Source organism: Esox lucius, chromosome 8 (genome assembly GCF_011004845.1).
Source record: "Esox lucius isolate fEsoLuc1 chromosome 8, fEsoLuc1.pri, whole genome shotgun sequence".
Lineage (NCBI taxonomy): Eukaryota > Metazoa > Chordata > Actinopteri > Esociformes > Esocidae > Esox > Esox lucius.
The window spans coordinates 13,208,192-13,221,963 of NC_047576.1; the positions used below are offsets into that span (position 1 = coordinate 13,208,192).

At 41.2% G+C, this 13,772-nt stretch overlaps 3 protein-coding genes across 5 annotated transcripts in view; 2 read left to right on the forward strand and 1 right to left on the reverse strand.

Moving 5' to 3' along the window:
• Positions 1-5,626, forward strand: part of cpamd8 (C3 and PZP like alpha-2-macroglobulin domain containing 8) — a 49,971-nt gene extending 44,345 nt beyond the window's left edge. For 2 of the 3 annotated variants that reach the window (XM_034293818.1, XM_034293819.1), the window contains exons 38-43: positions 54-159; positions 379-489; positions 1,081-1,293; positions 2,223-2,297; positions 4,805-4,994; positions 5,241-5,626. In XM_034293818.1, coding sequence (XP_034149709.1) covers positions 54-159; positions 379-489; positions 1,081-1,293; positions 2,223-2,297; positions 4,805-4,994; position 5,241 — 696 coding nt within the window. In that variant the 3' untranslated portion in view covers positions 5,242-5,626. The remainder of the gene's footprint in view (positions 1-53; positions 160-378; positions 490-1,080; positions 1,294-2,222; positions 2,298-4,804; positions 4,995-5,240) is intronic. The other variant, XM_034293820.1, reaches the window with a different exon arrangement.
• A 2,501-nt stretch (positions 5,627-8,127) lies between these two features.
• Positions 8,128-10,575, forward strand: odf3l2b (outer dense fiber of sperm tails 3-like 2b). The gene is made up of 4 exons (XM_010871721.4): positions 8,128-8,490; positions 8,942-9,052; positions 9,244-9,381; positions 9,782-10,575. Exons 1-4 carry the CDS (start codon positions 8,442-8,444, stop codon positions 10,264-10,266), a joined length of 783 nt encoding a protein of 260 aa, XP_010870023.1. The 5' UTR covers positions 8,128-8,441; the 3' UTR covers positions 10,267-10,575.
• A 129-nt stretch (positions 10,576-10,704) lies between these two features.
• On the reverse strand, positions 10,705-12,621 carry cks2 (CDC28 protein kinase regulatory subunit 2). The gene is made up of 3 exons (XM_010871728.5): positions 12,512-12,621; positions 11,851-11,978; positions 10,705-11,612 (listed from the first exon to the last, which is right to left on the reverse strand). The coding sequence occupies exons 1-3, from the start codon at positions 12,568-12,570 to the stop codon at positions 11,569-11,571; spliced, it is 231 nt and encodes a 76-aa protein (XP_010870030.1). The 5' UTR covers positions 12,571-12,621; the 3' UTR covers positions 10,705-11,568.
• Positions 12,622-13,772: the final 1,151 nt, after the last annotated feature.

A 13,772-nucleotide genomic window follows, 5' to 3' on the forward strand; every position in this document is an offset into this window, starting at 1 on the left:
GTTCAAACGTATGAAAATGTTTGCCCTATCTCGATGTGTGTCTGACCACACAGATCCCCAGTCAGTGTATGACGTGTGTGGCCTTCCAGGCTGTCAGGGAGTTCATAGTGGGAAAGACAGCGCCTGTTCCGGTCAAGGTGTACGACTACTATGAACCAGGTGTGCCTCCAATGTGAAGAATATGTTTTGCACCCACTAACTTTGCCATTAGGAAATCTCAATGATTTACAGTAATTTAGTATGACAGCCTTCTCTCATAGGAAATCGTAGTTTGTTGTTTAAATCGAGAGACACAATTGTTTTGTGGAGTAGTGCTTAAACCACTCAAACAAACCTGTCTGTGTGTGTGTGTTTATTGTTGTCTCTCCCTCTATACAGCGTTTGAGGCGACCCGCTTCTACAACGTGAGTGAGAGCAGTCCCCTGGCCCGCGAGCTATGTGATGGTACCACCTGCAATGAGGTGGAGAGCTCTACTAATCAGTGGACAGGTAAACATCACACCACTGGTTCCAACACAACTGTATTTCCATTCGTTCACCTACATAGTTGTACTTACGTATGTGCACAGCTAATGAAAAAGATAGAGACTTACAGTATGTCTCACGTGGCTCCTGTGTAAAGCTCCATTTGCTGTCCCTCTGCATTATAAGACCGTATTTGTCATGCGTGGGCCAATATTAGGGACAGAAAAACAGAAAAGCTGCCCACACGGGTATGCCCACTGTCTCTGGCTGATATCACGCCGACATGAGTGTTTTAGTTCACACACACACACCGTTATTACGGAGGACCGTTGTTGCTACAGCAAATGGGGAACGCTTGTGCCGGTCACCTTGGTGACGGGTGCGTGACCCTTTGTGTGTTGACTGTGTTTTACCGGCCTGGTGAGTGTGGAGGCCTGGTGAGTGTGGAGGCCTGGTGAGTGTGGAGGCCTGGATAAGAGGAGATTTTCCAACCTATAAACTTTGACGATCACTAGTGTCACACAATGGTGAGAAACATTGTTAGAAAAATATAAAAGATCCCCAACATGGAAAGTAATATCATTTATCCTTTCTTATCTGATTTCTCTGACCCAGGCTTTGTCCAGGGGAACCAATGTAACAATGTGTTTGACTGCCTGGGGGAGGAGCAGTTTGAGCGTTGCACTTGCTACAGGGACTGTGGCTATGATGGAGAGCCGGTTTGTGGCTCAGACGGCCATCTCTACCAGAACCAGTGCCAGATGGAGGTCTTCGCCTGCCGGAATGGGACCCGCATAGAACAAGTGTCTATGTCCCAGTGTCCTCAGAGTAAGAGAGCTGCACACTACTCAACCAGGACCGAGCTCAGTTCCACTTTAAATTCACTTCATGAGTCGAAAAAATCCTCAATGTAAAAGTAATGGGCCATTAATCAATTCGTGTCAATTGGTCCTCCGAATGGTTTGAATTCAAAGCTGCTGCAGCTGTGCCTCCACACCCACTGTCTGATCTGACACTAGCATGCCAGGCTGCGTCCCTCCCAGTGTCTCTGCAAGCCAAGCACACATGTGGCTGTGATTTATTGGTCAGCTGCACCACATCGAAGAGCTAAAAACATGATCTAGTTCATAGTCGAACATTACGTGCACCGAAAATATGTCTCCAACATGTTTTGATTATGAGAAACACCCTTGGAGGAATTAAAGAGAGGATGTGCTGGGAAGAGGGTGCAACCGTGGGAGCCCAACACGCACGCACGCACGCACGCACGCACACACACACACACACACACCCGCACACACACACCCGCACACACAATTGTAGGGGAAGAAAAGATGAGGTGGTGTGTGCATGTGTGAGTAACAGCTGTTCAGGTGCAGGCTGATTGCTGGATGAAGTTTCTGAGGAGAGCTGCACTCCCCCTTCTCTGCCCAGTGCTGCTATATTACAGGGCACTCCAAATGACAGAGTGCTTTTGTCCAGGCCTTTGAAAACCCTGTCACATTCCTTTCCGACGCACAGACCAACAACAAAGGAGCCTTCTTGTTGTGGAGCGGATAGGGAAAAGGCACAGACAGAACCTTACAGTAGATTATCAAAAGAACAGGATTCATGTTTAGACCATCTTGTTGATTGTTTGTGTAAAGGCTGGTTTGGACATACCGGAAAAGATATCACGCTTTTACCGTAAATGTTCAGTACAATATGATATCTGTGTAACATTGGCCTGTCATTGTGTTTTGTCTTTGTTCACAAAGTGGATTCCACCACAGAGGACCGTGAGGTAGCTACAGGCCAGGAACCAGAGCAAGCTCCTATGTCTGTACACACAGGTAAATACAGTGGATGTTGAAAAACATACACCCAAACACATACATCCACAGACGTATTGAGTGAGATGGAGTAAGGGTTAACTGAGGACTGTGAAGATTGTGTTCAGGTATTAAGGTTATGTCTGCCAAGGGTACTGTATATCAAATCTTGCTCTGCTCTGTTCCCACTTGAGTCACTGTTAATGTTTGTCTGCATGAATCTGTATTTTATTTAAAAGTACTCCTGTACCAGGTGTGTTGACTGAGAATATATTTTCATTTACAGCAACAACCTAGTTACAATTACGGAAAGGGAAAGGACGAGAGATTTTTCAACCTGATGGCGCAGTTTCAATCTTGCAACCTATCGGATCCTGGGTGTGTTTTAACCAATGGTTTACCTGCCACCCAGTTGTATGAGGGATTAGAATTGACTTCAGCTCTGACAACCCCCGCCCCCTCCCCACCACCAACTGCTTCCAGTAGTGACTGTACCTGTTACATCCTGCATACCCATCGCAAAGAATATGTTCATTGGCACGCAACTTCCTGCTTGAACGTATACTGTCATGCAAAGAAACATAACATGTTTGATTAGTGTGCTGTGTAGGAGCTAAAGGTGTGGATAAAAGACACGCTGCACAGCCTTCCCCTCCTATTCCTCCAGGTCTGATCACACGGTCTGCCTGCAGTGTGCTGGACGCTGTTGAGACTTGCCCTAGTACGGAGGGCAGGGTAGGGGGCTCCTTAGTGCATCGCGTCTGCAGGGCGCACACGCGTTCAGATCAACCGGAGGATGGGCTTTTCTTGGGAGGGTAGTTTTTCTTGGGGATTGTTTTGCTACAACACACGGTTCACTTAAGTGTCATGCTTGAATATGTAGGTGCAGAACGCCTGGTCAAATGTGTCACTGTGTCCTGTTTTTGTGTGCGTAGCAGGAGTTTTTCTCAGGGAGAAATCCACCCGTTTGTGTATTAGATGTGGCCTATGCATGCACTGACTTGTTCCCAGCCTGCAGCTTCTGGTAGTTGTACTGGAGTTAACTCAGTCATAGATCTCCTCAGTACAAACACTGATGCTTCCCAATGGAATAGGCACAGGAATGCAAATTCAAGTTGAGTGGGGTTATGCACAGGTACTAAAAACCAGATGATCAAACCAGATTATTACACACAGTGAGCATTGTGCCAGCTGTGTGGTGCTGTTTACCTGAGCACCAAAGTGTGTTAGGTAGATTCTGATAGATGTGTTTTTCTTTGCCAGGAATGTGAAAGCATTTTTAACAGCTTTAGAGAAAACATTGAGGTTTTGGAATCAGTACCTCTGTGTGAACATGTGGTGGTGAAACAGCATCAGAGCTGAGGGCATGATTAATTCAACAAAACACATGTTTTAAGAGGTTGATGAAAGTAAAGGGAGCGTAGTATGTTCATCTGATGCACAGGATTTGCTAAAAGAGCAGGGTACAATAGCAGTGCTTCAGACAAGATGCTGGAACTTTCAAAGGACATAGTGACCCCTACTGGCCTATTTGTACAATTAACTTGTGAGTGGACTAAAATGAACACGTGACACATTTATAACCTGAACATTAGTTTTTAAAACAAACTTTAGCCATTTCAATATGCCAATAAGTGTTCTCATCTGAAACCCAGGCATTTAGAATGAAAGATTAAACATAATAGTGATATTTTACCAGTCCAGCCAACAGAACACCTACAGTGTTAAGTTTCATCAAAGTTTCAAACACCAAACACTAGCGTCTGTGTGTCCGTGTGTGTGTGGTTAGGTCTTACTGAACTCATGGTGACCGAATGTCCCAAAGAGTATAGTAAAACCAGAAAGAATTTGACTCATTGGGACATTTTGCCAGTCCCCGTGAGGCAAAAGTCAATTTCCGGCTCAGGGTTTAGGTTTAGGGTCAAACTTACAATTGATTTTATAGTTAGAATTGGGGTTTCTTTAAGGAACAGGTGTTGTTGGTTAAGTTTAGGGTTAAGGTTAGGCATTACATCTAGGTAAAGTTTAGGCATACATTTTACTTTATTGAGGTTGAGGTTTGGGTTAGGTTAAGGTTAGGGTTAAGATTAGGGCAAGAGAGCATGCAATTTCTATTTTCTGGTCCCCATGAGTGTAGCTGTACAAACGTGCGAGTGTGTGAGTGTGTAACTCATCACTAATAAACAGTCACGGACGTGTATCTCATTCACTTGAAAGGCATGCTAGGAAATATAAAACAACTTTACACCTTACACTTTTATAACAATAACCCTAGCCAGCGTTAAGTTTGCAGAAGCTTATTGCCTGGTGCCGAATCAAACATTCTCATGTGTTTTAAAAAATGATTACAGCCAATGGACATGATCTGTATTTTACAGTCTAAACCTTGTGAGGCTTTTTCATTTAAAATAAATCTGTATGCCTTGACACTTAGGGGTCCCCCCCTGGTGGAAACCTACGGTTCGACCCTTTCATTTTCCATTGTATTGGTATTTATTTTCTCACCGTCCCTCTTTTCTGTGATGTAGGTGAAGAGGAGCAGAGTTCCATGGCTGAGGTGTCCTACTACTCCTACGAATACGAGCCAGACTCCGAACCCTTCCCTGCCGAGGAGGAGGACCGCGTTGAGCTGGCCACAGGGGAACCGGAGGGGGGGCAGGAACGTCCATCAGCTAGCCAGCTACTCACACTGGACCCAAAGGACCCCACTGAGCGATGGTACGTCTCTCTGACGTCCCTGTCCGCACGGTTACACTGAGTTTGAACCGTCTAACACGGTGGCAATGTGAATTCCACCTGAGATTAACGTAGTGATCTCACACATGAGGTCAGTCAATGACAGTATACATACCTTTTGTATTCGGATACCTCTGCATCCAACAGAGCATATTTCCTGTCCGATTGGAATGCTGTAAATTATTATGGGAGATCTTATTCTATATTCTGTTCTCCTCTCCTCCACAGAAACTGCCCTTGACTGCAACACCAGCCAGAGCTCCAAATTGTACATTGTTTGTGAATATGTTAGAGTAAAAGAACGAGGAGAAGGAGTAGGGACTGCCCCACCTGATGGAAAAATATCTTGGTGTCTGGAGTTTGTGTATGTGTGCGTATGAATGACCGGAAGACTGTGTGTGTTTGTGTGTGTGTTTGTATGTATGTGTGTGTTTGTGTGCGCGTGCTAGTAATCTTCAGCCCTCTGTGTTTCTCTATCTTTTATATATGCAGTCACTTCATCACCAGTAGACACCATAGCGTCTTTAATATTCACTGTAGTACCTTTACAGTTGTAATCTCTAGATGAAATAATCAAGTATTTATATTTGTAATTACACCTGAGTTAAAACAAATGTGTTGTTGTTTTTTCTATCTGTGGTATTTATTTGTAGCTAGTCTTTTTGTTTTGTTTTATTTGTTCCCCTTATTGCCTTGCCCTGTCACCAACAACCAGTGTCTTCATTTAATGAATCAAAAATATGTTAAGATGTGACGCACATTGTTTTTCTAAGCCTTATGTCAAACACTGAGGTGTACAGTCGATATCTTTATGTACTTATTTGGTGTTAACCTAATGAGACAAAGAGTGCATTTCTGCAGAACTTAGACTGAGGATGCAAATGAGTTCAATTATTTACCAATATCTCCACATAAGAAGTCCTATTTAGGTATAGCTGTCACCTAACTGTTGAACAGACAGGGATTTGATTGTACAGTACATAAGCTATTCCGTTTTTTTGTTAAATTCTGTCACTTTATTGCCAGGAATAAACATTGAAATTAAATGTAGATTTAACTTTACATTTACCAACCTTTACTAAATTTAAACCAATGTAACAGATCCATTTACAATACAGGTGCTTTTGAAAAATAAGAGAATAAATGTTGTATTACAATCCATGTCTCTGTTTGCAGTTAACATTCTACTGAAAGTGTGTCCTCCAGTAACAGTACCTCAATTCCCCTATACACTATAGACCTATAGTATGGTGCATAAGTCTTTGGCCACGTAAGGACGTTTTTTAAAGCTATTTATTCGGGTGGAAAGTGTTTGTTTACTCATAGAAATACATGATATAACAGAATATATACAAATAAACATTAATATAATAAAACGTAAAAAGAAAGTCTTTGTTGTCCCAAAGCTAATAGATATCTTGTGAGATTGCTGGAAGAAAAAAAAGATGAGGAAACTAGGGAAGTTGAGGTCAGAAAATGCAGTGGAATACCCCCCAAAATCTGATTAACAGTGGTTAAAGGCCACTTTAACTAAAGGTCTACACAGCACATTGCTCATTGTAGCAATGAAATAAAATCATGTTCAAGAAATGAACAGAAAGGTTCTGATGTGATGGTGTTAAACGCAGAGCTAAAATAAAAAAATGGGACCTTTGTATAGGATCCTGGATTATCAACGTGTTGTAGGATAAGGCCCATCCACACATGCTGATATCACGTACATCACCTACAGGAACCAAATCTTGACCACTTCTCTCAACACAGATGGCCGTGGCCCATAAATAGCTGCTCTTCAAGGCCTGTGTGACTCACCACATACACTTCTACCCATGGGCTGGCTGAACTAAGCTGGCCTAATTTTTCTCTCGTTGTAAATGAACAACACATACTGCATATATTGAACAATTTTCTCGGGTTGCCTAAAACTTTGGCATGGTACTATAATAGGAAATGTAAAAGCTGTGGTTAAGATGCCCCTTTCTTTAAAAAAAAAAAAAATGTAAGCCTGTTGAGAATTTCCTGTCACTCAGTCAACAGTGAGATGAAGTGCTGTGGCTCTTTAGAAGGCTTTCATGTCTGAAGACAAGTCACCCTGTGACCCCTGGCGTGGCTGTGTGCATCAAGGCCAACCTGTGTGTTTGCTCTTAACAACACACTCAGGTTACCTAAACAGCAGCCAGAAGAGAGTTAGAGCCTGTTAATGTTTAATGTTTGTTTCAGCAGAGCATGGCTAACTCGGTCAATGTTGTCAGTTACCATAGAGCCACTGGCTTCTTCCGGTGTGTTGAGTTTTTGAAATGACTACAATGAGTCCACTGTATGATAAAACTACTGAAAGATCAGAGAGCCTGTGTATGGTTATAAAGGCATATTATAGCAGATGTAACAGGTTTTCTCGCAATTTTTCCTGTTTATAGTATCTTATAGAATGTATTTTAGTGGCCTGTTTATGGTATCTTATAGAATGTATTTTAGTGGCCTGTTTATGGTCTCTCATAGAAAGTATTTTAGTGGCCTGGGATGTTTTAGCAGTCGAGACTGTTGACTCTGTTGCACTTGTAGTGATATAGCCTGGGTAAGAATCCAGACAACTTTCAGCAAAAACTCTCCTGTACATACATTGAAGATTTTCCCGAAACAAACACATTTATAGTTCATACAACCAAATGCTGTTCTCTGTCAATATAACTTAAGGTATACTATTTGTTTCACTCTACAACATGAATGAAGTAACAGTATGGGGACACTTGCTCTGCTGACCATGCAGTGCAGGAGCCCTGGTTGCTGTGACTGAATACCAAGGGATGAATCCCTGGCAACCGTGTTCATGGCTGAAGTGTGATTCTGCCTCATGCTGCAATGAACAGAGAAAAGAGAGAGGGGGATGTTGGTTTCATGGATTGCTCTGTAGAGATCATGTTACACGAGTGAATCCAGTGATAACATTGTTTCTAAGCACCGGCAGTGAGCCCCCTTTAGACTGAAGTGCCATTTAACTGGCTGAATGATGGAATCGTTGGAGCACATTGAGACAGCATAGGAGTGCAATGGAACATATGATGATTTCAAATAACCTTCACAGCATTTTCTATTTTTATGGTCCATGGGTCTTTTGGTAACTAAGATAACTAAGTGTACAGACTGATTGACAGAGTGGATGACTAAGATAGGGAGCACCATACTGTATTTCATTCAGGACTTGGGAGATGATGGATGAAAAAGAGCAGAGCAGCTGGTATTTCATCTAACACAGAAGATCACCTCTATCCCCTTACTAAAGAGAGAGAACTTTCCGGCTATGCTGCCTTTCTACTAGCGCCCGTCTGCGTCCACATCTACAGTACATGCTTCCCGTGTTTTTCATATTGAATTATATTTCCTCATATTACTAATTTAAGAAAAGTTCAGACTTTCAGAATCTCTTTGACCATGGGGGAGGAGGTGAAAAAACGTCCCATCATTGCTGGCAGAGAGAAAGGTGAGCTCCCTCAATGTAACCAAATGTAAAGTGCTTTTTCAGTGCAGATCAATCCTGTGGGTTAATTAAATGTACCATTTAGTTAGTAACTGAATGCATTTCATCTGGAAACGTTGGCAGGAATTTATCAATTCACAGAGATTGGACTTGCCAAAACGTCCCATGCTTTATTTAGTGTTACACAATGTTCCAAGATCCCAGTAGCCTTTCTTGTGTTTTGTGCGCCCATCTGAACCTTTGTATTCTGATGTAATGTCTTTCCCCAGGTGGTATCTTTCTGTACTCCCTGCAGAACTGTCCGACTTTAGAAGTCCACAGTCCACAGTCAAGTCTTTATGTTAAACTTTGCAGCTTGCTTTTTTTTCTCTACATGTGTGTGGTAATAGGTGTGATGTACATAAAATGGTACACATTGAAACCAGCTTCTGTATGTTTTAACATATCTAAACAGGGCCAGGACCCGGCCGCTACTCTCTGCCACCAACCATTGGTTTCATCGGCCATGATTTCACAAAGACAACCAGTCCAGCTTACTCTTTTCATGGTACAATGTGCAACAACTGTAAGTACTACAGTGGTGACTAAAGACCCTCAAATTATGTAATGACAATGTAAATCCACAGGGGTGAGACAACTACACAATACCTGTGACTATGTGTGAACCTGTCCTTATTAAATTGGCCAACTTATAACAGTATTGATTGTATGGCAGTTATATGTTTGATTACAGTACGATTGTGTTTGGTTGTACAGTGTACTGTGTTGACTCCAGTCCTGGGCCTCAGTATTATATTGATGCAAAAATGACCCGCTTCGGCAGGGATGGAAATCCTGCATACTCCATGCTGGGTAGAGTGAGAGGATCATCAAGAAAGTTCCCACCAACTTCAGGTAAATATATTTTTAATTAAGGGTTGATTTCCTGTTAAAGTGGCTATATATTTCTAGTAGAGTCATGTGCTGCTTTTTTTTAGGACAACTTGCCTACCAAAAAGGCTTTTGGGAGCACATGCGGTCTCAGCACGTTATTAAAAGTTAAAATAATGACTTTCCTTACAAAAGGGCCTTGTTGAGCGGGATGAGGGACACTTGTCAGACACTTAGCATGCATAAAGATACAACTGAATGTGGCAGCTCAAGCTTCACCTTTGACAGTCAGCGGTTGAAACAGCATTTTATAGACACACTACATCATGTGTCTAAATTGGCAGTTAACAATATTCTTGCTTTACAATCGAGTTCTCCTTGTTTAGGTAAAGTCAAAACTAAATATATCTATTTCCACCATTAGAGATTTTCCAGACTCCTGGACCAGGGGCATATAGCCCTGAGAATGCTCCACCATGCAACGCCCAGCGTAAACCTCCATCCTACACCATGGGCTCACGCACCCGCTACCGTACCATTGACTCAGTGCCTGCCCCCAACACGTACTCTCTTCCTCCACTCATGGGGCCCCATATCCCTACCAAGCCAGCCAGTGCCAGCTTTACCATCTCAGGGCACTGCAAGTCAGGGGGTCCGTCAGAGGACCTATCCAAAACCCCAGGCCCTGGTAGATACAACAGTACAGATCCAAGTGTCTACCTGCCCAGGAAACCAGCTTTCTCCATTCTGGGTCGCCATGGCCTCCCCAACAACAGCCCTCTGAAGCCTGGTCCTGGAACCCATAACCCCGAGAAGGTGACTGTCCACAAGCCTCGGGCCCCAGCTTTCTCTTTGGGTGTCAGACACTCTGAATTTGTCACTCCACTTGTGGTCAATGTAGCTGACTGAAAATCACTTCTCACTGTCACCTCCAAAGTTGTTGGCACCCACAAAAAGATGAGCAAAAAAGTCTGTTTAGAATGGAACACAAACATGGACAGAATCCTCCATAAATAATCTTTCCACATCCTCAAACCACAGGTTTTCACTGAGATTCCAAAATGTTGATTTTGTGGTCAATTAACTACTTTTGCCTCCTGTACAATCTTCCTCAATAGGGGGCCTGGAAGCTGTCTATTGTTAAACCAGGCAGGTTTAACACTGTTCCATCAGTTATGTACTTCTTATTGGTTTCCATAAGTGATAGATATAGATTTTATGCAATTTCTTTGTACCCCTTTCCTGACTTATGAAAGTCAACAACATTGTCTCTTTTAATGTAAGATTTTTGGATTTACAACAGTTAATACAGATGTAATTCTGTCAAATGTTAGTAGTCTGAATATTTTGTGGTGCCAATAATGATGCATGTTTTCTCAGAGTAATTGTATTAGAGTAAAGTAATTCCCCCATATTTTCTTTAGCATAAAATAAAGGGCATTACTTATTTCCTTTATTTCACTCAGCTCTTTTGTTCATCTTTATCAAGGGTGCCAAACTTGAGGTTACTATATGATCCTCTAAAATATACAACAGCCTTAATACAGTTTGATTAATCTGCAAAACAAAACATATTGATGAGGTAAAAACCAAAAACCACTTGTACTGCTATGATTTATAAAAAATTTGAATAAATGACATTTACATTAAAAGAGAGAATGTATACAAACCTCCACAGAGAAAGTAAAGAAATATACTTTATTTACATACTGTCCAACAGAAAATAAAATTAACAGAAATTTGACTGATCAGTCAAAATGTATACTGTCTGATAAAAATATATATACAAGATTGCAGACAAAAAATAACATTTACAGAACAAATATTTAAATCAAATATTCCATGTTCAACAAAAAAAAAAAATACATAAGTTTGACCAATATGCGTATCACTACACCATATATTGTGAAGTGATTAATCAATAAAAAATTAACAAATAATATTGACTCAAGCATGGTAAACTCTGGAATCCATTTTCATACTGGCATCACTGAAAAATCAACGCAGAACTGCTCACCATATTTTAGTGGGGGCTGAGCCTTCTCTGCCTTCAGCTCTCATTGGGATGCCTCTACCATACATCCAGAATTTTGTGGGAGTAAAAAAACTAAACTGCAAAAGGGTTCTATTCTAAACACCAAAATACACAGAGATGTGTAATGCTTACAGTCAACAAACACCAAACAATTCAAATGAGGTGGTTTTTGGGTCTTAATCTTTTGGAAGAGGTCTTCGGAAAAGCAATATGTGTGGCTCTAAAAGAATAACAGAAAAAGGAATTCAGTTCTCACTTCAATCTAGCAGAGATATTTAGCTACAGCATGTCATTTTCAGACACAATGTAGAATTGTGATCACAACAACACAAAAGACAGAGGTAGAGGTCATGTGTTTGGGACATTGGGAATACTATATGACTCTAGATCTAGTTTCAACTATGAAACAATGTCTATTTAAAGCCAGACTTGTTAACTACTGCAGGCCAATAACTTACCTGGCTTGTGGATCATGTAGTGGATCCAGCCCTGGCTCTGCTGGACGCCCAGACCCCTCCATTCATCTTCGGTCATCAAGTGAGATGTGGGAACCAGCTTGGATAACTGTTTCGGGAGCATAACATGCCTGTGTAGAAAAGGAACACTGAATTCACCCAACTCGTTTTAACGTTACTACTGTATGTTACCAGCCAACTTGAAGATGCTATGTTTTAACTAGTACTAGATTGGTTAGTACTGTACTAGTATAAAATAAATTAGCCAATCTAACGTCTTCAAAGTAGAGGATGTTGTGAAGACATCGGCACTGATATTTACTAATTTCATATTTAACCTATTTCCGTAGACTAGCAGTAGCTAATGTGGTAACGTACGTTAATTTACTGTAGTGTGGGCTAGCTAGCGAAGTCAATGGTAAGGTACTAGTAGTTAACGTTTGTTACATTGGTTGCACGTTACTTACTGCAAAATACACAAATTAGCTAGCGTAAACCAGTCATCAGTTAAGAAAAATGATATTCGTGATTGTATGGCTGAATGCATTAACTAACGTTAATTTTCTTTCAACCTACTGAAGCATTCACATGCTTGCGATAGCTAGCATAACAAGCATGTAGCTTACGTTAGCAAATTACAACAAAACATAGTTCGCTACTGTACCTATACTCAAATTCTTCATCTGTGTACTTGTCAGAGTAGTAGATTTGCTTCTTCGACATGTTTAATCGAACAGAAATATATTCTACAATGTTGTAGATAGTTTCAGACAGCTGTCAAATTTAAGCAACGTTCCAATACGTTGGCTTACGAGCTAGCTAACGGACGCAAGTTGTCATCTTCAGTCTATCGGCAAATTTGAACTCCAACCGTCCCTCTCTTTGCCCGGATTGGTGAAGTCACGCGCGGACAGAACGACGTGCATGGCGCCACGCCCCAACGTCTGAGGTACACAGCTCTCTGCCAGAGATGGTTCAAAACATGATGACTTCAGATAATATTGTTTTTTGTTTTTTACTAATCAACACAAAACAAAAACAATAGAAATATAATTGTGTTTAATTCTGATATACTTTATTGTCACAGTGTTTGTCATGTATTTGGAGACAGTAAGCGTAATGTTTAATGTAAAACAATATCCTTATATTTTTCACTGATAATATCTATGAAAAGGTCACTTTGTGATATACGCTACAAAAAAACGTGTTTGAGGCGCTAAATAACAAACAGGTTGTTGTCCTAACCACATTGTTCCTGTGACCTTTGAAAGAGAGTGCAAGACGAGAGAAAGTGACAGATCGAGAGAGACTTTTAAGTAGATCAAGTAGAAATTCTACATGATTAAACTCCCCACTCATTACCTCGTGGGTAGCATTTTTCCTTCTGAATTAGTTACATACAAACAAGCTAAGTTCCCAGAGAGTGTGCTTTTGCATGTTGTAATCACATCTGTTGGCTCGGTAATGGTTGCTAATGAGACATAGAACATGCACAGCTTGACTTATTCCACTGCTGATTGCAATAGCATGGCACACAGAAAACCAGGTGAACATTACATTCTCATCTTGTAGTGCAAACTAATTAGTTACATTACAAAACGTACTGTAACCCTGGACATCCTGAAGTTAACCCTGGAGTTCCTTAGGGAACTATATGCACTTTCTGTTTCTGTAGTTGAAGGTTCTTGGATGTGTAGCAAAGAGTTCCTGGAAGAACCCTGGACTGAAGGCATGGAGTGGCTTGTTGATATATATATATATTTTTTGGCCTAGGCTTTCCCCTCTTAATTTGTTCTCTTGTTTGAGTTAAAACTTTTGCAACAGGTTCTTTTGAGATTTTTGTCAGAGAAGTTCTTTAAGGACATTTGTTTAACCTGGAAAGATTCTGTTGGTGTGGTTATGGGTAATCCAAAAAGTTTTTTCAG

Excerpts from the sequence above, each read along its gene's own strand:
- odf3l2b (XM_010871721.4), top strand. The coding sequence starts at position 8,442 with ATGGGGGAGGAGGTGAAAAAACGTCCCATCATTGCTGGCAGAGAGAAA. Across the intron at positions 9,053-9,243 it reads TGGTACAATGTGCAACAACT|TGTACTGTGTTGACTCCAGT; the intron begins GTAAGTACTACA and ends TTGGTTGTACAG. Across the intron at positions 9,382-9,781 it reads AAAGTTCCCACCAACTTCAG|AGATTTTCCAGACTCCTGGA; the intron begins GTAAATATATTT and ends TTCCACCATTAG.
- cks2 (XM_010871728.5), bottom strand. The coding sequence starts at position 12,570 with ATGTCGAAGAAGCAAATCTACTACTCTGACAAGTACACAGATGAAGAA. Across the intron at positions 11,979-12,511 it reads GATGAAGAATTTGAGTATAG|GCATGTTATGCTCCCGAAAC; the intron begins GTACAGTAGCGA and ends TTTTCTACACAG. Across the intron at positions 11,613-11,850 it reads CTACATGATCCACAAGCCAG|AGCCACACATATTGCTTTTC; the intron begins GTAAGTTATTGG and ends TTATTCTTTTAG.